Source organism: Colobus angolensis, unplaced genomic scaffold (assembly GCF_000951035.1).
Source record: "Colobus angolensis palliatus isolate OR3802 unplaced genomic scaffold, Cang.pa_1.0 Scaffold161, whole genome shotgun sequence".
Classification (NCBI taxonomy): domain Eukaryota; kingdom Metazoa; phylum Chordata; class Mammalia; order Primates; family Cercopithecidae; genus Colobus; species Colobus angolensis.
This window is the reverse complement of record NW_012114722.1, coordinates 8,623,609-8,649,009: the sequence shown is the minus strand read 5'-3', so window position 1 is coordinate 8,649,009 and position 25,401 is coordinate 8,623,609. Positions and strand designations below refer to the sequence as shown.

Sequence of the window (25,401 nt, the reverse complement as noted above, 5' to 3'; positions counted from 1 at the left end):
GTAGCAAGTTCACAATAACTGAAAAAGCCAAGTTCATTTCGAACCAAAGATTATGGTTAAAATGCCAATGCCAAATTTACCGAAATAATTACGTTTTGCATACTGGATAATAATTATATATATAGCTGATACAAATTAATCCTTAGTTATCTATATCTTAGATGTCTACATCTGTGCCCCTGTGAAGCAGGAGGTAGTCTAATTATCTCCATGTTATGAATATAGAAATTGAGACTTGCCTAAATGTACAAAAACAGTAAATGGCCACTTCAGGGATCACACTCACATCTTTTTCACTTAATAGTCCAGGTTTTTAACCAGAATGAGAAATATAAATTTATTTTTGTTTGTATTTTGAAATATCATTTAACTATATTAATAATTACTATGCACATAAATTTTTCAATTTCTCTTTAGATAAATGTTTTATATTTTATCCTTTTCTTAGCTTTATTAACTGTGTTAGGAGTGTAGAACACTATGCCTTGAGGAAACATAAAAGTACATCAGTTAAACTGAATATTAAGGTTTTTCTTCTTTCTGCTGGACAGCTTAATCGTAGGAGAAATATTCTATCTATAAAATCGCCTGTCATTAACAATTCAGTTACAGCCTAGTGAATGTGAACACACACACTTTAAGTGTCTAATTTAAAACTAGATTTTTCTCCTTTGATAATTCTACTTTTGTTGTAGGTTATATAATGAGTTTAAGCAAATTAAAATTATAGATGGCTTGTGATCTTTCTCATCAAAGCTGATTGCATTTTTACTTCACTTGTATTAGAAATTTGACAGATTTGATCTAGAGGCATGTACAGCTTTGATTTTTAATGGATTTGCTTGGACAATCTCAAGTTAAAATAAGAGCTTTCAATTCTAGTCTCTGTTAAGAAATCCTGATTCATAATACTGAGATAAATACTGGAGGGATAAAATGTCTCTCAGCGTTAAATAACTAAGTAACATTTGTTTGAACTATAAAGGGAGAATTGAGTTTATTTACAATCCATCTGCATAGTACATCTAGTTGAATCAATCAATTATTTTAACTGATTTTCTTCCAAATTAACTGCTGGTTTTATTTTTATGTGGACATTAACCTTATTGCCCAAAAAACTCACTCTGTATTTCTCCTTAAGACAACTAAAATGCAGCGATTCCTTATTCTTTAATCATATCCTTAGGGCTTATCAGTCAAAATGGAATATTATGAACCAAAGATATTGATCAAAAGTAAGTCGAAAGTTAAAATATCTTCTCTTGGATTTATTTTCTTCATAACTATCATGCAATAATGATGCAAACGCAGTACAAACAAAAACATAGATGAACACAGATGTATTTGCTTGATAAGTACAAACAAGAAAACAGCATGGAAGAATTTTACCCAACCAAACTTTCATTCTATTAACTAAGCTTTATGTTTTTTTCTTATCTTGCTATTTTAAAAACTTGAAAAAAAAAAATAAAGAATCAGTATCACTTCTCAGCCTTTTGGCTAAGATCAAGTGTAGTATCTGTTATTATCAGTTTAATATCTGATACGTCCTGTATCCGAGGACAATATATTAAATGGATTTTTGGAGCAAGGAGATGGAATAGGAGGTTGCTATGTCCACTCCACATATCGACCTCGTATTGCAGTACCTCCAGGAACGGTGTTCCCCTCGGGTGTTTCAGGCTGGGCGCGGTGGCTCACGCCTGTAACCCCAGCACTTTGGGAGGCCGAGGCAGGTGGATCACCTGAGGTCAGGAGTTCGAGACCAGCCAGACCAACATGGTGAAACCCCATCTCTACTAAAAATACAAAAATTAGCCAGGCATGGTGGTGGGTGCCTGTAATCCCAGCTACTCAGGAGGCTGAGGCAGGAAGATCACTTGAACCCAGGAGGCAGAGGTTGTAGTGAGCCGAGATTGTGCCACTGCACTCCAGTCTGGGCAACAGAGTAAGACTCCGTCTCAAAAAAAAAAAAAAAAAAAAACTCAGTAGAGTCACTTTTCTAAAATATAAGTACACAGACACTTTTACAAATATATGATACACAATGGCCTTCAAATTAGATTTAGAAAAATAGAAATTTATTTTCAATAGTGCTTAGAAATTATGTTTCTCTTGTTGATATTCAGTGTCACTTTGTTACTTGAAAATTCTACTTGTCACAGAAAACAATCTATTTTTGTAAGACTTAGGTTGTCTTCCTGCTGTTGGGATATATTACCACCAGATAGCAGTGAGGTTTTAAGAACTCATTTCTTGTTAGAACATATTTTACTCAGACATGGATTATTTCTTCTTTTAATATGTATAATATACATAATTTCTGAAATTATATAATAAATCATAAAATGTTTCTATTCAAAACATACTTTTAAAAAAAAGATTAAGTCACATTTATTCTGTTTGCCTTATCATATATCATCAATTAATACTTAATGAAACCCTACCCTTCTCCAGAGATTTTGAATAGCTTATTTTTTACCTACTCCGTGTTTTCTGTTTTCCTGAATTATCTCTTGAAAAAACTCGTACATGCATATTTGAAATTAAAATTTTAGGATATTCCACAAAGTTGAATAAAGGTTTTAACTAAATCCATTACCTCCTAAACACAAATCTGTTTCTTCACTGACATTAAAAAAGTATATCTATAGCTAAAATTTCCATTATCCTTCAATTAATAATAAATCACAAATATACCTAGTTCTGTTAAGTAAAAGACCACATGTCTATTGAGGAATTGTGCTAGGCTCACAAGAGTGAGTGTGAGATGATTACTAAGAGACTGTTTGCTATGAAGAGTAAAACACATTTTTTTGGTATAATGTGATACATGATATAAATGAGCTTGATAAGGTTGTTTAAAGACAAAAAAAGGTAGATTTCTGGCCTTCACTTGATTTACTATGAATTTCTGCAAAACTACTCAGTTTCCTGGTTGTGAAATAAAAATAATGATTCTTTAACAACTTGTCTAACTGTGCAAATGAGTGATAAAAATGTATTATTCAGAATAGAACTGAAAGGTGTGAGGCTCTAGATGTTAAACATTTATATTCATAAATTACCATAAACACTGAACACTGATACGTGTTCATAAGTAAATGAATACATTTTTAAAATTAGTTGTTACATATAACTTATAAAACCAGATGAGATGCCACATAACAAAGTTGTATATTTTCTACACATTTTGCAAGTGCACTTACAGAGATATATGTCTATTATTCATATATTAGACATTAGTATTTATGGAGAGGCATAGTGGATACATATGCCTAAATATTCCTGCTTAGACAAATGGCAATATAATGATTATACATATGTTCCTAAAAAAAATTTGCATTTATCATGTGTACTAATCAAGGAATAACAAACCAGATCATTTGAGGTTTCATTTACAGAATCAGTTCCAAATATCTTTTATCTAGTAGCATTTTGACTCCTTTAGTAGACCCTACAACATTCCAGGTCAGGGGAGTTAAAAGGTGCAAGAAAGTTGCCAGGTTCACATAGTAGGGAGATTGAACTGATACCTCATTAAGGTTTTTGCCGGTGGCTCCCGCCTGTATTTGCTCCCAGCACTTTGGGAGGCCGAGGTGAGTGGATCGCTTGAGGCCAGGAGTTTGAAATCAGCCTGGACAACATGGCATAACCCTGTCTCTATTAAAAATACAAAAATCAGACGGGCGAGGTGGCACACGCCTGTAATTCCAGGTACTCGGGAGGCTGAGGCACAAGAATCGCTTGAACCCAGGAGGCGGAGATTGCAGTGAGCCGAGACCGCGCCACTGCACTCCAGCCTGGGCGTCAGAGAGAGATTCTGTCTCAAAAAGAAAAGATTTTTACATAACACTTTTCACACTCTTCCGTTTTCTCCCTACTTTCTCTTTTCCTTCTACTCTCTTTTTCCCTTCTTCCATTGAATTTTCACTACTCTTTCTTCATAAAGTTGTTGAAATTTTTATGTAAAAGATTAAATATTTTACTGCAATTCACTCTGTTTCCTACTTCTATTCTACCACAGATAGGCATCTGTGTCAAAAATAATCCGTTTGAAAATCTCCTTTATTATTCTGTTTTTAAGCATCTCTTTGTCTAAAACTAAAAACAAAATGTACAATTAGGAATATGCGCTTTGGCTCTTTAAAGCAACTGCTTGCCCCATACTCTGACTTTAGCCCTCAATTATCTTGGAGATGCACAGTAAAAGGATATATGCCTAGGAGAATAACGCTGTGATATACTGTATATCTAAATGTTATCTGACAAAGTTAACACAGAAAACTGTGGATATTTTTTATTAGCGTTTGGAACAAAGATGATACATAATAGATTATTTTGCTATAATTAAAATGATTTTCTATGTGTAACTTAATGTTCATGTACCTAGTTTTGGTTGTTTCCATTTAGCATGTGAGGTAGCAATTGCTTTCTTTTGAACATTTAGACCCTTTCTACTGCTATCATTGACTTTGGAAAGAAGGCAAAACCAAAGGCAAACTAACCCTATAATAAATATATTCAGTTGATCATTCATGTTAAGATACTTGATGGCTTACATTTAATGTTAGGGATATTTAGTTTACATTCAAAAGTTATTCATTTTTACTTAAAACATAGAAATTCATTTTTACTTAAAACATTGCTGGGAGCCCTGGGCTGTAGTCCCAGCACTTTGGGAGGCAGAGCAGGGCAGAGAACTTGAGCCCAGGATTTCCGGACCAGCCTGGGCAACATGATGAAACCCTGTCTCTACAAAAAGTACAAAAAATTAGCTAGGTGTGGTGGCATGTGGCTGTAGACCAAGGTACTCTGGAAGCTGAGGTGGGAGGATTACTTGAGCCTGGGAGGTGGACGCTGCAGTGAACCATGATCATGCCACTGCACTCCAGTCTGGGCAACAGAACAAGACCTGTCTCAAAAAAAAAAAAAAAAAAAAAAAGTTTATTATCCCATCTAGGCTTCAAGTAAAATGATTTAAATAAGAAGGGCAGTTACTTATTCAACTCAGAAGAATTTAAAAGAAAACATAAAGGGTTTTAAACAGCAGTATCCGTTTTCTGTCTTCGTTAGTCAACAAAAAAAAAGAGGGTCTTGAGTCATAATGTGGACAAAAGGTAACATCGGCTGCATTTTGTGCCTGAATAATGGAGATTTCTTCAATAGAAACTGATTGAAAAACATTTGCATGGAAGTAGTAGATTACCTTTGATTATATTCAAGGGGAAGGAAATAGTCAAGCATAATTTTCCTGAATAAACTTTTCTTTCATTAGTGAAAGTTACATTTTTGGAGTGATAAACACTTTAAAACACTTCATACACAAAGTAAATTCATATAGATAAGTTACATATTTTAAAGCTATAAAAATGTTCACAGTAAAGTTGAAATTATACATGATATGATTACAATATTAATTACTAATGATTTGTTTTGCAGAAAGATTCTTCATTGTGTAAATGAATTCATCATAGACTCCAAATACCAAGCTCTCAGAATATATTAAATGTAGCATTTGTTATCAGTCCTCCAGGTGTTACATATGACTCCCAGTCACACTTAGATGACAATATATGTGAAAGATGCTTAGGAAAGGGAAGAGTCTGAAAGGCCAACATATATTAAGTAACTTTATTTAAATGAAACAATAAAATCCTGATTGATTTGAAAGCACACTGATGCATTAACAATGCACTTTCTTGAAGAATTGGTCTCGAGAGAAAATGCTTCACTGAAATAATTCAGAAAATGCCCTTCCAGCAAGTGGGGCAGATTCTCTTTCTGTCCATCATAGCATTCTATATGTTTAAGGAGCAATGTTGACAATCATAAACATGCATCTGCATGCACACATTAGAGAAGATGGAGTAACATGTCTACCTAAGTTGTTGTTGGCAGTCTGTGTTCCTGCTCAGTGGAAATCTTTCAAATTAAATATGGGCAATTTTCTTTATGTGGATACTAGAGAGGGATTCTCTCTCAGCTCATATTTGTGTGCCTTTTGTCATTTTTTCTTCACAGTTATGGTTACCTATGCTAGTACAGTATGCTGCACATAATTTAGGTCAATTAATTCTGTTGTCTAAAATACATCTTTTTTGATCCCCTGTTTACTGCTTCTCACCACCACACCTTGTCTTGTCTGCTGTGCTTTTAACAGCTCTCAAATAAGAAATTTATCTTTGCATATTTAAACATCCTACTCCTCACCCCATATTAAAGTTACATTATTAAGAAGGCCCACACATTCTCACAATTTCTATATATTTATTAATGCCCACCTGCATGAAATAAGCTTTCCTGCACACTTAGTTTTATGTTTTCCCCAGATATTTTGAATAAATCTTTTCTCATTAATGTAGTGATTTGTATGGAGAGTTGAATATTAGTGGAAAGTCTGACTACTAAATATCTACATAGAATATATGAAGTCGGACTACATGAAATTTATATTTTTCAGATCAAAATTGGTTAAATATCAGCAATTTTATCTATTTCAACCAATAAACAAAGGTCACAGTCCAGATGTACTGAAACAGAGAAAAATCATAATTATCAGTGGAGATATCTTCTGAATTTCTCCTCACATCTGCAGATTTGTCCAGACAATTACTTAGACTTAAGTAAAAATTAGTGTTGGAGAACTCTTTATGAATAATGCATACTTCTGGAGAAAGTGAGATTTGATCACTTCTCAGCCTTTTGGCTAAGATCAAATGAAAGTCACTTTATAAAGTTGAGACTTCTGATTTAATGTTAATATGAGTTTCTGAAAAATGAAACACAGTTCTATTAATGCCTTAGTACAAATTACCCAATTATGCGACATCAATTTCAATGAAATGTAGCATCAACTAAATCTATTTTCCTATTCAATTACTTATTGAATGAATAGGCATTTTTCTAATGAGATAGGCATTTGGATCAAATGTTAGCATTTTTTGTTTCTGCAGATTTATTGTGTTTGCAATTTAATATGGATTATAGAAACACACGGAATGATGCTTCCGTATAATTGTTTATCCCATTATCAGAAATTTTGCAAAATTTGATTCCTGAGAAAAAGATAAATTAACAAAACCATTTGCCATCAGTTATCTTTTCCTTTTTTTTTTTTTTTCTAAACTTGCATTTCAAACAGAAGAGTTCTTTATTGGGTGACGTCCTTAATAATTACAATCTAGATTCTGATTCCAAAACTTTACTAAGTTTTATTTATTTTAGTGTAGGTGAAAAATAAACATATTTTGTATTGTATAAAGTCTGTGTAGTAGCTAAGAGCTTAAGCTTTTGACCCATATAAATCTTTCAAATTTTAGCTGTGTACCTTAATAGGTCTGTGAACTTGGGCAAGTTATTAAAATTTTAGAGTCTCAATTTCCTCATATGTAAACAGAAGTGACAATAACAGTGCATTTATCATAACATTGCTGTATTAAATGCACTTAGCACAGTTCTTGGCATGTAATAAGAATTCAATAAATGGTAACTACTATTACTTTAATAACTGATTACATTCTTTGGAAATTGTATTAACATGACTCCAGCTGCTTAGTGAATCACTGTATTTGTCACCATAGTAATTTGCAGAAACATGAATCTGTATTTCCTTTATATATTTTTAATAGGATTAGGACTTGCAGGAGTTTGCTAGTGTGTATATGATCTTGGCAGCAGGAATCCAAATAGCCTGAGTAGAAAACTATGAATTTTCCCACATTTTTTCAATCACATATGGATAGAGATAATCCCCACTGTTGGCTAAATTGTGGAAGTTTTACGCTTCTTATATTGGTGGCCTTGCTGGCAACAGTAGTCTACAAATAAAGAATGTTCTTTCTTAATAGCTTAAGCAATGTTAACATGATACATTCTCCCTTTTTACCAAATAAGTCTTTTCAAACTCTTAGCAAAATTAATCATTTAAAAAAATTGTCGAGTTAATTAAAAGAATATTATATCCTTAAAATATGCCATTTTAATGGAAATTTTTTTGGTCAGTGAGAATATGATTTATTTACAATAATGCCACAAAATATGAAGTGGCAGTTTTATATTTCAAATGGTTCTGGTCATTTTTAATTAACTGGAGAGGAAGTAAGAAAAAAATAAAGACCGTTTAAAACATAATTAATTCAATTAAAATTTTAACTTTTGTTTATACAGTCTTTAGTAATGTATTTATTGGCTTTTCTGAGGAATCTGGTATTTCTGAGGAAATTCTGTTTTTAAATAAATGCTACTTTAAATAAATGTTACTTCATCATTTTCAAATGAGTGCTCAATCAACATGTATAAAAGTTGTGGATTTCTTTGCTTTTATGACAAAAGTGGTATTGTATTTTTAAACTGATCACTTTATCAGGTCAGAGAGGGTATAGTTCAAAGTGTAATTATTTATCATTTAATTGTATATTTATAAACATTTTAGTTTTGAACCATTAGATATTTATGTAATTTAAGTATGAAAGTTTAAAAATGGTTCATATAATAATAGACATATGATAAAACGTCATGATAAAAGACAACCAAAGAAATATTACTTGGCCGGGCACGGTGGCTCAAGCCTGTAATCCCAGCACTTTGGGAGGCCGAGATGGGCGGATCACGAGGTCAGGAGATCGAGACCATCCTGGCTAACACGGTGAAACCTCGTCTCTACTAAAAATACAAAAACTAGCCGGGCGAGGTGGCGGGCGCCTGTAGTCCCAGCTACTCGGGAGGCTGAGGCAGGAGAATGGCGTGAACCCGGGAGGCAGAGCTTGCAGTGAGCTGAGACTGCGCCACTGCACTCCAGCCCAGGCGACAGAGCGAGACTCCGCCTCAAAAAAAAAAAAAAAAAAAAGAAATATTACTTGATCCTACTTAGAAAGAATAATTTTCCAGGAGAACTTTACTCAGTTTTAGAGAGAAATCCAAGAATAATGTTCTTCTTTAATTTTTCAACATGATACAACCAGAGAGTTTGGAAAACTAGCAAATATAACCTATAGTAAAATGGTCAGGAAAAATACTCATTTCCATTTATAATAACTGAAGTGACAAAAAAGACTCCTAGAAGTTACATTTTCCCTTTGTGATATATTAAAGAACAACAAATATACTAAACTTTATTCTAAGAAGGACTTTTTTTGTGAATATAAAGGATAATGGATCAGATTTAAGTTTCTTTCTATAACCACTTCTAATTCTATTCACGTGATCTATTTAAAAATTGCTTATTACAACATATTTAAATGTAGTAGTCATTTTGAAACATTTTAGTCCCCCAAGATACAGAAATATACAAAAAACGTACATGTTTGAGACCCATAATTCAGTTTCTCCCTAAAAGGCATTTCATCATCCAATCTTCTGGCGTTCTTTAAACTAGACACTAGACCCTTTTCATCTAGATATTGCATGTTTCATATATATATATATATATTTTCTTTTTTTTTCTTGAAGAAGGGACTCAGTTTATTTTTTTTATTTTATTTTTTTTAATTATACTTTAAGTTCTAGGGTACATGTGCATAACGTGCAGGTTTGTTACATATGTATACTTGTGCCATGTTGGTGTGCTGCACCCATCAACTCGTCATCAGCACCCATCAATTCGTCATTTATATCAGGTATAACTCCCAATGCAATCCCTCCCCCCTCCCCCCTCCCCATGATAGGCCCCGATGTGTGATGTTCCCCTTCCCGAGTCCAAGTGATGTCATCACTTGACATCGCATGTTTCATATATTATACATACATACATGTATGTGTATGCATGTATTTTTAAAATCATTATTTGTAGTAACATATCAAAAAGGAATTTCTAATATTCCAAGGTTCTAATGTTGGGATAGAAACATATTCACAATAGTGTTTATCAGTTTCATGTATTTAGAGTAGTTTCACACTAAAATAAGTGATTAGGCTGGGCACGGTGGCTCATACCTGTAATCCTCGCATTTTGGGAGGCCAAGGCAGGAGACTTGCTCGAGCCCAGGAGTACCAGAACCAGCCTGGGGAACATAGTGAGACCCTGTCGCTACAAAAAACATTTTTTTTTTTAAATTAGCTCCTCACGGTGACGCGTGCACCTATAATTCCATCTGCAGGGGAAACTGAGGTGGGAGTATGACTTGAGCCGAGGAGTTAGAGGCTTCAGTGAGCCATGGGGGCACCACTGCACTCTATCCTGGGTGACAGAGTGAGATCCTGTCACAAAATAAAATTAGTGATTAGGACAAAAAAGATACAGGGCAAAATAAATAGAATGCTTACCCACCTCAAATAAAAAGAACACAGTATTTGTTAATATGAAGGTGATACTGGATAAGTGAAGTGCCTAGGACTTTTTTCTTAAATAATTTAGTATATTTTATGTGAATAAGGGACTATAAAGTAGGGAGATCAGCAGGACTGTAAAAGTGGGTGGGGGAGAAGAAAGTTTGCTAGTCAAACTTGATTTAAATTGACTGCCTTTTTAATAGCATGTGGCTGAATGTTTTGATCTATTTATAATGAATATTTTAAGGATTTGCTAATTTTTGAAAATTGGCAAGAAATACTCATTTTTTCCTGTCTTGAGGTATGCCAAAAATAAAACTTGCTAGAATAAAAAAAATTAAAATGAAGGAATGTCTTGTCTGTGCTAAAACACCTCCACTTAAAGAGTTTGATATCCACTAGAAAATGTTGTTTCTTTAAAAAGGGGACAAAGGGCATTTGATGTTCCTCACTTTTCACAGTTGTGACAATTCTCTTAGATATCTTAAATTCTCTAAGTGGAGATTTCTCATATTCTTCACAGTACACCTGTTTAAAAATTGTAGTCCACAGAAATCTGAAACTACAAAATAAAGTTTTCTCAAGATGGTAAGTCACAAAGAGTGTAAATTACAGTTACTTCATTTGTGGGAGTTTTCCTATCACTTTTCAATTAATAAGACACCCTGGTTATGGGAATTTTAGTCTCACTGAAAAACTCAATTTTTCTATACAAATTAAATTTGCGTATGCAAGTTACAATTTGAGTTTAAGCTTAGGCCTATGCTGGTGGAGGGATAACAGGCAAACTGGAATTTAGTACTTGACCATACTTAGTGCAGGAAAAACAACAAAAAAAACTTCAGAAACTTTCTTACCATTGACAGAAGCTAGTGTCGATATTTCTTGTGGTTCTCCCTTATTGACTGTATCTATGCCATCACATAGCAAAATGTACACAACAGCAGAAAGTAGATATTTTACTTATAGTTTCTGTAAAATCTGAGTAAAGATAAAGTTTTTCTACTATAAAGATGTGGTCTTATAGATGTATGCATTCTGAGGATCAGGGAAAGGCAGTGAAATAAAACTCTAAATTGAACAAAATTCAAGTAGTTTATCTTTTAACAGAAATATCTCCATAAACTATATCGATATAAAGGTGAACAGGGGTTGGACACAGTGGCTGAAAGCCTGTAATTCCAGTGTTTTGGGAGGCCAAAATGGGAGGATGGCTTGAGAATGGTAGTTGGAGACCAGCCTGGGCAACATGAAAGACCTCATCTCTAAAAAAAAAAAAAAAAAAAAAAAAAAAATTAGGCAGGTCTGTTCATGTGTGCCTGTAGTCCCTTGCTACTCGGGAGGCTAAGGCAGGAGGATTGGTCGAGCCCAGGAGTTGGAGGCTGTAGTGAGCTATGACCATGGCACTGAACTTCAACCGGGGTGAAACTGCGAAAACCCTGTCTCTAAAAAAATTAAAAATAAATAAAGGTCAACAAGAAGAATCAATAACTAAGACAGCAACTGGAATTGACAAATTAATATCTATAAGCTTGAATCAACCAATGAGGATGGTTTTGTGTGTGTGTGTGTCTGTGTGTGTGTGTGTGAGAGAGAGAAAAATATATTGGTGAAGTAATATTTTAATTCACCCACCAGCATTCTATTGGGTGGTCAAATTCATAGAGATATTTTATCAGAATCAGAAATTTCAGAATTTTAGAATCTATGTGTTAGCAAACTGTGTATTCGTAGGTTCACAAGAGATTCACAACCTCTTGTTCCTCATAAATCATTCTAGGAGAAAAAAAAAATACCAACATAGCTGTAGCCCCTAAGTCATGAAGTGCATCTAACTGGTTCACAAAATATTAAATATAAAGGGCTACAACTTTTCAATTAAAAATTTTTTATTATAAACATTAATAAAAAAACACTTATTTTAATAAAATTTATGAAATTCATCATTGCTTTCAAAGAAATAACACCCTTATCTGTTAGCTCTGTCGATGCAGCGATGAAGGTTCAGATAGAAAAATAACTTTAACCCATTATTGGACTGGTCTTTATTAAAGGCAGAGATATAACCCTAACTATCTCCCACTCTTCTGATTATGTATTTGTATTAAATACTTGATTATTTATTTAAAATTTTATTTACTCAGACTATGGAAACATTATTCAATTCTTCCTTTGTTTGCAAAGAAAGATTTTCTGCTCAACATAGTAAGCATTAATTAACAGAGGCAAAGCAAAAATAACAAAGATCTCTGTAGATAATATTAACTTTTATTCAGATTTCACAGTTGTTAATAAATGTATATTCAAAAGGAATGTGTGGCTGGGTGCGGTGGCTCACACTTGTAATCCCAGCCCTTTGGGAGGCCGAGGTGGGGGAATCATGAGGTCAGGAGTTCGAGACCAGCCTGGCCAACACAATGAAATCCCGTCTCGACTAAAAATACAAAAATTAGCTAGGCATGGTGATGGGCGTCTGTAATCCCAGCTACTCGGGAGGCTGAGACAGGAGAATGGCTTGAACCTGGGAGACGGAGGTTGCAGTTAGCCGAGATTGTACTACTGCACTCCAGTCTGGGCGACAGAGCTAGACTCCGTCTCAAAAAAAAAAAAAAAAAAAAGAAAGGAATGTGTGATGGATCTGGGCATTGATAAATCTATCACTAAGGTTCTATATTTATGGCATTTGATTAGCTATCCACATCACATTATAAGGATATCTACTTTCTCAGAGTATTTTGGTCTTTGCTTTTAGATTAATAAAAAACTTAATAGTGGCTGGAGTATTTAAGGCACTCCCCTGGGACATGAAAAAAAAAATAGGTTATCTGGCACTGCCTAAATAATTGTACACAGAAAATAAGAGAAAATTCATGTATGTTTGTGTTTATCTGCACTTACTGTAGCTGCCCTAATCTTTAGTCTTTAAATATAGAAGCCAATATGGAAGGTTAAATAGGTGATTAATGCTCATCCTTTACTAGAAGTCTCTTTAAGCATATCTCATTTCCATATTGATCATAGTTATCTTTAGTAAAATTATAATTAACGTATAAGTTTTGTTTAATGGCTACAATTTCAGCTCATTTGTAATTAAAGTTTATCACAAAAAACTTTTATAATTAAGTAACTTATAAAATCTCAGATTAAAGTAAATTATGTTACTTAGTCTCAACATTTTCTTGTAAAACATATTCTTCTTCTGTCTTTGCCTTATCTGTTCTTGGCACTAACTTCTTCAGTCATTCACACTTCAAAAGCTTTGGACTATTTCCTCTTCCTTATACCCACATTCCAGATTAAACTTTAGACTTTTCTATCTTGCAATCTCTTTCTCTTCCAATCTTTCTTCCTACATCTTCCAGCTATTTATCAAAAACACTTAAAGAGCTACTTCTTTCATGAACCTCTTCTTAATTCCGTTACCTCAAAGTATTCACATTTCAAAGTATTCACATTTCAAAATATTCACATTCTTTGGTACTACCGTATCACTTTGCTCTTCCTTTGTCACTTAGCTTATTTAGTATAATATTTATCTTCTACAAATCTTGTATTATCTCCCTCACTACATAAACTTAACATGTGCTTTATACACAGAGGGTGTTTAAAAAGTACAGATCAACTGGATGGATGAATGGATGGAAGAGGATGGAATATCGTAACAAAACACATTTTCCTTAAGTAAATTCATGAATACTCCAAATTAAAAACAGAATGTGAAGTATCTCTGAACTGTGCTGTTGAATATGGTAGCTACTAGCTACATGTGAGTATTTAAATTTTAATTAATTAAATTAAGAATTTAATTCCTCAGTTGCACTAGCCACATTTCAAGTGGTTAACAGGCACAAGCGGCTACCATATTGGACCATGCAGATATTTTAATAAAATACTTTTATCATTGTGGAAAGTTCTGTTGGATAGTACTGCTCTAGAAATTTTTGCTGGAGGAATGGATGAGAGAAACACTTCTATGGAATTCTGGGAAGATCATAATAACAAATAATAAGGCATAGGACTACCACTTCCCATAATAAAAAGTATAATTTATAGCCATTTACAATATAAGCAATTACCCCTCAAAGTTGAAGATTTGTATTAGTATCATTATTATCACTTTTCATTTAATCCATATTTTTTGCAACATCAATAATAAAAAACTCAAAATATGATTTATGTAGGTAGGAAGATGTCATATTTTCCATATAAATATGCATTAAATGCTTTAACAAGTCTGGCTTAATTAGAATAAGAATACAACAGGCTGGGCTGGCTTTTCAAAAATGTTAATAGCTTATTCCCTGTTAAAGCTAAGAAATACCTTCCAGTATACCCTACCTCCAAAAGTATCGAGGATTTTTTGTTTTTTAATCCGAGAGAGATTCATGAGATCATAAAACACAATCTTTATGTTCTTTGCTTCCCTTTTTCCAAAATCTAAAATTGTTCAGAAATGTTTAAGCTTTTCTTGATTTGTAGCCAAAACAGCTAATTGGAGGATCCTGCCATATAGTGCTGGACCTCTGTCATGTGTTGTCTACTTTTTTAATTTAGATTTGTGGTTTCTTGAAATCCAGCTGAAAGTGTTTGACCCCTCATAGGAAAATCCTGTTGTGAGTAAGAAGGATTCCACAGATCGCATACCAGAGAGGTTTTCCCTCAGCTGCTCTCAACTTTGTAATGTTGTGAAGAAGCTGACAAGCTTGGGTGAGACAGTGTGTTGCTATCCTCCTTACAGAATTAGAAATTCCCCCCTAAGAGAGTATGAATTGATAACAAGAGGCATTATAGCTAAGATCAGGTTAACAACTGAAAACAAATGAAATTGATATGTAGGTAATCAAACATTTTTAGTGATGTATATTATGTGATTACCATTCAAGGCAGGCATAACCATTTTCCTCAGAGTCAGGAAATAAATACCACTAGCCAATGGGGCTAGGGTCACACCTTTTCCATATAAATAGAACTTTGAATCTATCCTGTCTACTGTTTGATAAGCTTATGCAAATTCCCAATTTTATGTGTTAGGTTTATAAAACTGTTAAAATGATCCAAGGAATAATAGCAGTTGGTGGGAAGGGTGTTTTTATTTAAGCTTTCATTAGCAGACAAATAAGGATAGCAGAGACTTCATTTCAGTTTTAATTCAAAAAATATTTTGTGCCTACATTTCAGAATCCTGGATGATTTGCTGCTAACAGCACTCTGAGGTCCTGCCATGGAACCTCCTATCTAGTGCAGGATTTGGGTTACTGAAGCCCTATCTCTTCAGTGCATCTATTTCATTTAAGTTTAAACTGATTACAACGTACTGGAGGCAAAGACCTTTTCCTTCCCCTCCCTCTTTTTATCCCCCACTCAACAGTTGATTGCAGAACACAATGAAGACTCAACGACAGTGGGTTTTAATTCAGATATTTCAAGGTGAGTTTCATATATATTAAATACCATATACGTCTCCTTTCCTCTGGGTCTTTTCAGGAGTAGTAATTTTATCTGAACTCCAATTTTTCATGTTTGAAGCTTTCATTGTCTTAAAAGATTGGTTTCGAGTTTAAAATGTTAACAATGAGATTGGATGAGAGGAAGGGGAAGTCTATATTCCAGTATACTGATATCATGTAGGGAGAGATGTAAAACAACAACAACAAAAATCCCAAGTTGTTGCTCAGACTCTATGAGTACTTCTTATTTTGTTAGTTGGTCCGAAGGCTCAAAATCATTCTTTACCTCTCAGTCATCCCTTTTCTCTCTTTAATACCTTCATTCTTTCCAAGTTTTCTCTGCAGTCTTTTCCATATCCTCTGCTCCTACCAGTTTCCCCTTGTGCCTCACAGTTCTTCCCAAATTATTCAAGTCCCTTGCACGTAGTTGGAATATAACTCATCACATTATTTCCATATTTAGAAACAGCTTAAATTTACAAACTGCCATGAATAAAACAGTCTGTAGTTTAATCATTGACAGTTTAATATAATCTTTTTCTTTATTGCAGCTTTATATATACACCACATTTTATAGACCTGATATTTGTACCAGGCTTGGTTTTAAGAGAACTTGAGATAGTAGAGGGGAGTTACAAAAAATTAACATTCAGATAGTAAAGTCAAATTAAACCAAGGTGAAAATCTCTTATTCAATAAGACATTCAGTCCATTCAGTTCAAAACAATATTCTGTGTACTTTTTAAGGAGCGGAAGAAAAATAGATGAGCAATGGAATATGCTAATTGAATATTGATGAGATTTGTTTCCATTTTAAAGTTAAAAAAAACAAAACTCCTTGCTTTAAGACTTTTTTCTTGCTGACTACCATCACTCAGTTGTTATATTTTAACCACAAATCCCTTAAGCACTTACATTTAACCTTATCCTTACTGTTATGCTTATTCAGATTTTCCCCATGTGATGTTAATCTGAAAATTTCTTAGAGGAAATGAGTTTTGAATTGCTCTGAAGCAGATGATGACCTTTGATGATCAGAGAAGATGTGGAAAATATTATAGCTAGAGAGTAGATCTTGGCTTGGCTGAAGAGGAGAGGTCATGGATTATAAATTAAAGAGAAATAGATTTCTTAGAAGCGGCTAACTGAGGACCTTGAATGCTAGGACTCAGAGTTTAGATTCTATAGATTTTGAAAGGTAATAAACATAGTTTTTTTGCTTTCAATTTCTGTTGTTGTTTTGGTTTGGTTGTTATTTATAATGATTATTAAAATAATGAATAGTTATTTTTCAGCACCATAAAAACATGGAAGTAGACCACAAAAAAGTACTGGTTGGATAATATATTTGAAAATGTTTTGTTTTAAAAAAACTTTTCTTCTGAATTAAAAAAAAAGAGAGGAGCAGCAATCCTTACATCAAATGTCTCTTTAACAGTTCCACTTGAAAATTAGCAGCTGTACTTAGTGAAAAATTATGAAGTTGCAATGTTGTTGTCAGTTGTAACAGGTTTTAATTATTTTTTTATTTTAAAGTGATCAAATTTAGAGATGTCAAATTTTTATTATTTTCAGCACAAAATCGTGATGACATAGTTCACATATTTTAGTTGCAAATACTGTTTCAAAATGCACTTGATTTTGTGAGGTGTTTGCTTTAATATTTTCAACACAGTGCTGGATTACAGAGTTTCAAGATATATTACATGTATCCAATTAAAATGACTCCCCACTTTCCCTAATTTATACTTGTTCTTTAAAAATTTAAATATTAGTTAAAATCATCTAATAAGTCAACATGTTCCCTGTTTTATCAAAAACATTCATTGTGCAGTTTAAGCATTTGAAAACCAATCATAATAATATCTAAAGATAAATGTCATTGGGATATGTCTTTCTTGAAAATGTTATGAAGGGTTATAAAATTTTGAAAGAAAATTTTATTACCAAAATACTACCAAACATACCTTGAAAGTCGAATATAATCGTTAACATACTCTTTTAAAATAAGCTTTTTAATCTAAATTACATGAAAAAAAGTTGTTGCCAAGCTGGGAACAATTATAAAATCACTAACTACGTAAAACAGAGCACACAGTCTTTAAACCTTATAAACATAATTTTAAATCTGAAAATTATATGAAATATGCATTTGATGAAAAGACATTTTGACTTCGCATGTGGAATTGTGATGTAAAATCTTTTAAAGCTGTAGCATTGCTCATAATTGAGATCCATTATGCAAATGATTATGTATTTATGATTAAACCGTCTTTCAATCACAGATGGCTAGAACAAGAAAAGATCCTAGAGATAAATCTCAATGCTACTCACCCTCAATGAGTAAAATGAGGCACAGAATGACTAAATGACTTGTCCAAAGTCAAAGCTACCCTAAAGGCATAGTTAATATTAGAATTCAAGTCCATTTAGTTTTTCCCACAGGATTAGACTTGTCTTTGTGAGTGCAGGATATACAAATACTTTTGTTTATTTTTTTTTTTTAGTTTATAATAACAGTATCAACAATTACAAACACATATAACATTAATGTTCCAGAAACTGTTCTAAGTACTTTACATATATTAACTCATTTAATGTATACAATAACACTATAAGGTAGATAAAATTGTTAACTGTTTTGCACAAAGATGCAGAGAATTTAAATAACTTGCATAAAGTCACATAGCTAGTGAGTGGTGGGTCTTGGATTTATTATAAAACAAGACAGTCCAGCTCCATAGCTCATGCTAGGACATCTTTAAAAAATTTAAATTTCTTATTGCCGGGATAGTTTATATTTGGATATAATAACATTTTATGACTTTACTTTTTCAGTAGGGTATAAAACATTTCTTAGTATTGGAAATTAATAATTGTCTCAATTTCCATATCATATACATTTTGCAATAGCTTTAAATGAATGGTCTTGCTACAATGGATGTGAAGCCCTGAATGAATGGTTTGTCTGAAATCATCAATATTGTTCATTAAGACAGTTGCAAAAAAATGGAGTCTTTCAGTTCATTCTGTGTACGAAAAAATTTTTCATTTATTTTTAAAACTAGAAAATCAAACCAAAAGTATATTTAAATAATGTCTCTATGAAATGTCTTCTTCTTGAGAATGGTAAAATGAACTACCAACGAATTATTTTTTCATATACTTGGTAATGACTATGTGAACAAAATTGATTTTGCATTTTCTCGTTAATGTGACACACAACACAGAAATAAAAGTCCTATTTTTTGTTGCTTGTTTTAGTCTGTGGACTTAATTGCTAGTTTGAAAGTAATATTAGGTAAAATTTTACTCTGTAAGAAAGAGCATATTTTGACATGTTGACATGTTAATATATTGACACATGGGAAAGGAATAAGTAAATGTAAATGACAACTAATTAAGCAACATTATATAGTGGATATGGGAAAGGTAAAAAATATCCCAGCACTTTGGGAGGCTGAGGTTGGTGGATCACCTGAGGTCAGGAGTTTGAGACCAACGTGGCCAACATGGTGAAACCCCATCTCTACCAAAAATGCAAAAATTAGCCGGGCCTGGTGGTGGGTGTCTTGAATCCCAGCTACTTCAGAGGCTGAGGCAGGAGAATCACTTGAACCCGGGAGGCAGAGGTTGCAGTGAGCCAAGATTCCGCCGCTGCACTCCAGCCTGGGCAATAGAGCGAGACTCAGTCTCAAAAAAAAAAATCCCAAATATGCAAAATGCATATATGTTTGTTTTGTGTATAATTATGTGATAAATTCTGAAAATCATCATATAAAATTAAAAATATTAGAATATAAAATCTTCCATACATTGCCCCAATTTGTTCATTCCTGTTCAAATAGAATGGAAAGACAAATTAAAATGGAGAAGGGCTGACTCATAAAAAATAGCAATGATTTCCTTTTCTTTTAACTTTTTAGGGAAGAAAGGGATTGGGAACAAGACTATATGTTGTGTAGGGAACACTGAAGGATTCTATTTGCATTTCAGTGCTTAATGGCTTTTACTAGTGATTTAATTTGTTTTCTCTACGTTTTTAAAACTCTCAGAGTCTTTGGCTTCATTAAATGTGATTTCTTTGTAAAACACATATTATATGATAATACAAAAAATTGTTAAATCGGTGGCATTCATTAAGACTGCATCCAGCACTGTGGAGAACTTGGGGGTCAAGGGAAATTCTGCACAAAAGTAGAAATATGAGGAAATTTCTGAACTGTGTTAGCCAATGTATGTTAGTGGTTTGACCACATATTTAAGGAAGGATGAGGCAGTGTGGGCTGAGGGACATTGGAGATGCATTAAGAGTGAAAGGGTAATTGGCTATGTTAGAAAATAGTGGCTTGCATTGAATGATTCTGTATCACAGGTACTTATTTAGAGTATGCATGCATTTCTGATACTGCATAAAGCAAGACAGTGATGAAGTTACATAGTTGTCTATTAGGATATTTGCCCTATACCCTTCAGTTTTCTGTTTGAGGTTTTTGAAGGATTAATGATTTCTGTCATGCATCATAATCTTCATACTATCTGTATAAGGATTATGATGGTGATAAATGAGAAGAACATGGTGAGTATTCCAAACTCCTATCGACCCTACCCAGTATACTAAAGATTATCAAGTGGAGAGTTATTTTGGTATATTATCACTTCATAATTTTTATGTCTCAGATACAGTACATTTATTTATATAACATATCACATAGGTCTCATTGGGATCATATAATGTTTTATGAAATAATCTATTTTAAGATACTATTTATTTATAACTATAAAACTGTGCATTTTTGTTCTCTCAGAGGATCTGGAACAGTGTGATTTCTAACTCAAAAGGAGGGGAGATTTGATTGTTTCTTCTTGAGTTAACAAGTTTCCAATCTCTTAAAAATATTCACTGCGTAATAGTTTCAAGATTTAGAATCATAAAATACTACTCATTCCTAAATGATTCAAGAATACAATTTACTATACTATTTAATTTTATGCTTTTTTTGTCCCATGCCTATCAATTGGATATTCTAGCCATCATTTCACTGTCCTGGGTGCAGGCATAGCTGAAGGTTACTGATCTCCTGATCTAGATTAGTACTGTCCAACAGAACTTTCTGTAGTAATAGAAATATTCTATAATTTGTGCTGTCCAGTACTTAAGTCCTTAGCCACACTGGACAATTGAGCACTTAAAATGTGCCTAGTACAACTAAGGGATTGAATTTTTAATCTGACTTAAATTTAATTTTAACAGCTACACACAGCAATATTATATTGGATTGCACAGCCCGAGATGCTTATAGTCTAAAGGTAACTATTGTATGGAAAAGAGAGTTCTTTTTTCAAGGCATAGTCAATCACCTTTATTTCTCATTTTGTTCTTGTGCTCTCTATAAATCAAGTCCTGATGCAAAGTAATTTCATCATGAAGAGCACTGGTCTTTATTTTCCAGGGTCGTCAGGTTATATAAAGAATTAATGCACCATGTGATCACAGCTTCCTAGAGCGAGTGCCAGTTGTAGCAAGTGTAAAATAGTTGTGTTTGTTGTAGCTTCTTCTATGATATCTGTTAAGGAGTTGGATATCTCTGAAAAGAAAAAGTAAAATATTTCAGCATTTCTAATATTTTCTGGAATAGGAAAATATTTTACGTTTATCAACTATATAGAAATTATAATTTAAAATGAAATACTGGCCATTTTCACATATTTTGTACTCTGTGACAAACTGAAATCATTACAGCGTAAGTTATAATTCTAAAAACCAAAAAGTCTCACAAGTCATTGGAGCCTCTAGTACCGAATGAAAAGAATGGTGTCTTTATTTTCTTTTTTTGTAATCTCTTTTTCAAAACCAATGTGAAACAAATTACATTTTTTATAAGCAGTGCAATGGCTAAATCAAAATAACAATAACCACAAATACATAAATAATTTTTTTTATCTGAATGTATTACTCACTTAAAACTGCATTGGTGGGCCGGGCACCATGGCTCACTCCTGTAATCCCAGCACTTTGAGAGGCTGAGGCGGGTGGATCACGAGGTCAGGAGATCGAGACCATCCTGGCAAACATAGTGAAACCCCGTCTGTACTAAAAAAAATACAAAAAATTAGCTGAGCATGGTGGCACACGCCTGTAGTCCCAGCTACTCAGGAGACTGAGGCAGGAGAATCTCTTGAACCTGGGAGGTTGCAGTGAGCCGAGATCGCGCCACTGCACTCCAGCCTGGGCGACAGAGCGAGACCCTGTCTCAAAAAAAAAAAAAGAAAAAAAAAATTGCATTGGTATGGAACGCAATGAAAGTTCTATTTTGGGGCTGCCTTAATGTGAGAGTAACCCTGATCACACCACTTGCATTTCAAGTATTGTTTAGTATGATGGCATTTCAATTGGCAATTTTCCTTACAGTGATCTGTCTACACATGCACGCACACAAATGCACACAAGGGCATATGTTCACAGTGAAACACAAAGATTATTATTTTAAACATACAAATAAAGCATCTCATGAACATTTCTCAATTACAGTTTGGCTAGTGTTTGTTAGTCCAGCAAGCAACACTGTATCCAACTCTGTAGAGGCAGAACTTATACCTTCTTGATTTCCCATTTGATAGTTACTTATAATTGTTTGGAGGTTAACGCACTGCTTGATTTATAAATAAAAGGGGGATTGTATTTCATTCTGCTTCCAATATGCTAGTATATTACCCCTTTGAGCTCGTTCTTTACTTGTGGTGAGAAAGCATGGAATATGCTTAATGAAGGCTAATGACAAAATAAATCCTTTTTCATTTCTTAATGAGTTGGAGTGGGGTTTGTGGTTGTCCTAAGTGGTAAACAGGAAAAAAAAATTAAAGAAGAGGAATCTAAAAATATTGTGAAAACATGTAGGATTAATTAAATTAATTTAAATATTTTACTTACTAATAGTTTGAAAAACTGATTTCCTTAGAACCACTTAGTGTAATTTGTAATGAAAATAACTACAGGTGAAGATAGTGTGTAAAATACACCATCACCAGAAAACTTTAGGTTTTTGAATAAAATGGAATTCATAAAATAATGAACACTCCAAGTTATTGTAAATCACTCCTGTTATTTCTTGAAGTCTTTGCCAGTTCTTGTAGTGATATATTCTTGGAAGAAAAGATTTAAAACAAAAGAATTGGTGACCTGAATCTCCAGCAAACATTTCTTAAGCACTTATTGTGTATTTGGCACAGTGCCCATGAACTGATACATTCAATATAATGTCTTAAAATTGTTGGTATATATTTGGAATGATACATTTGCTTTGAGTTTGGATTCATAATATAAAATATTATGGATCTATATGGTTGTTTCAATTTCAAACTGATATTTATAGAGAATAAATTTTATATCTAAACTGTTATTTTTGAAGAGCTAAATCTTTGTGTATTATGTAGGGAGTTGTCTTGAAAAACGTCCACTTTTTACTGCTCATCATTTTGCACTTTCAAATATACTAATACTTTTGAAGCAGGACCCAACAGGCCTTCTCTAAAATTAAGTTTTCTCACATGTAGCAAGGTTATTTTAAAAGCCCAAATTGAAGTTTAAATGGTTAATATCACGTTTATATTTGGAGTTAAAATGTGTTAAGCCACAGTTGATGAAGAATATTGCTAAATAGAGAAAACATTTTCTCATGTATTTACCTAGATGAAAGACAAAAGAAAAATTATACAACCACTAACATTTATACCGTATCTTTGTATGAACATCTTGTAAATACATTTGAATTTTCTGTTATAGATGCTATTCCTTCATGAAAACCAGGCTGAACCCAGTACATGCTTTTATTGTGAAACTAAAGAACACACAAGAAGTAGTGTTTATTTTAACTTATGAATGCAAATTCTATTTTACTTATTTTTTAGTGGGAAAAATATGTACTTTATTTCTTTAACTTTTAGGTTCATATGTGCCTGTGTGGGTTTGTTATATAGGCAAACTCATGCCACAGGAGTTTGTTATACAACTTATTTCATCACTTAGGTACTAAGACTAGTACTCAATATTTTTTCTGCTCCTCTCCCTCATCCCACAGTCCATGCTCAATTAGTCCCCAGAGTCTGTTGTTCCCTTCTTTGTGTCTATCAGTTCTCATCATTTCCATCCCATTTATAAGTGAGAACATTCAATATTTGGTTTTCTGTTCCTGCATTAGTTTGCTGAGGATAATGGCCTCCAGTTCCATCAATGGTCTTGCAAAGGACATGATCTAATTAGTTTTTATTGCTGCATAGTATTCCATGATGTATATGTACCACCATTTTCTTTATTCAATCTGTTATTGATGGACATTTAGGTTGATTCTATGTCTTTGCTATTGTGAATAGTGCTGCAGTGAACATTTGTGTGCACGTGTCTTTATGGTAAAATGATTTATATTCCTCTGGGTAGTTACCCAGGAATGGGATTACTGGTCAAATGGTAGTTCTGGTTTTACCTCTTTGAGGAATCACTGTGCTGTTTCCCACTATAGTTGAACTAATTTACACTCCCACCAACATTGTAAAAGTATTCTCTTTTCTCTGCAACCTCGCTAGCATCTGTTATTTTTTGACTTGTTAATAGTAGCCATTCTGACTGGTGTGATATGGTATCTCATTGAGGTTTTGACTTGCATTTCTCTAATGATCAGTGATATTGAGCTTTTTTCATATGCTTGCTGGCCACATGTAAGTCTTCTTCTGAAAAGTGTCTCCTCATGTCCTTTGTCTACTTGTTCATGAGGTTGTTTCTTTCTTGTAAATTTCAGTTCCTTATAAATGCTAGATATTAGACTTTTGTCAGATGCATAGTTAGCAAATATTTCCTCCCATTCTATAGACTGTTTACTCTGTTGATAGTTTCTTTTACTCTGCAGAAGCTCTTAAATTTAATTAGATCTCATTTGTCAATTTTGCTTTTGTTGTGATTGTTTTTGGCATGTTCATCATGAAATCTTTGCCACTTCCTTTGTCCAGGATAGAATTCCCTAGGTTGTCTTCCAAGATTTTATAGTTTTGGGTTTTATGGATATTTAATTCATCTTGAGTTGATTTTTGTACATGGTGTAAGAAAGGGGTCCAATTTCAATTGTCTGCACATGGCTAGCCAGATGTCCCAGCACGATTTATTGTGTAAGGAGTCCTTTCCCTATTGCTTGTTTTCTTCAGCTTTGTGGATGATCATGTGGTTATAGGTGTATGGCCTTATATCTGGGCTCTCTATTCTGTTCTATTTGTCTATGTGTCTGTTTCTATACCAGTACCATTACTGTAGCCCTGTAGTATAGTTTGAAGTCAGGTAATGTGATGCCTCATGTTTTGTTCTTTTTGCTTAGGATTGCCTTGGCTATTTGGGGTCTTTTTTTGTTCCATATGAATTTTAACATAGTTTTCTTCTGGTTCTGTGAAGAATGTCATTGGTAGTTTCATAGGAATAACAATTAATCTGTAAATTGTTTTGGGTAGTATTCCATTTTAATGATATTTATTCTTTCTATCCATGAAGTAGTGTTTGATTATACTTATAAATGCAACTTCCATTTTATTTTTTTCTTTTCTTTTTTTTAATTTTACTTATTTTTATTATACTTTAAGTTCTAGGGTACATGTGCATAACGTGCAGGTTTGTTACATATGAATACTTGTGCCATGTTGGTGTGCT

General features: G+C 33.3%; 1 protein-coding gene across 1 annotated transcript in view; it reads left to right on the top strand.

Annotated features, from left to right (window-relative positions):
• Positions 1-25,401, top strand: part of PCDH11X (protocadherin 11 X-linked) — an 820,557-nt gene that overhangs the window by 17,245 nt on the left and 777,911 nt on the right. Inside the window, exons 2-3 of the mRNA XM_011937280.1 lie at positions 14,871-14,976; positions 15,638-15,696. Of these exons, the coding sequence (XP_011792670.1) occupies positions 15,654-15,696 (43 nt within the window). The 5' untranslated portion in view covers positions 14,871-14,976; positions 15,638-15,653. The remainder of the gene's footprint in view (positions 1-14,870; positions 14,977-15,637; positions 15,697-25,401) is intronic.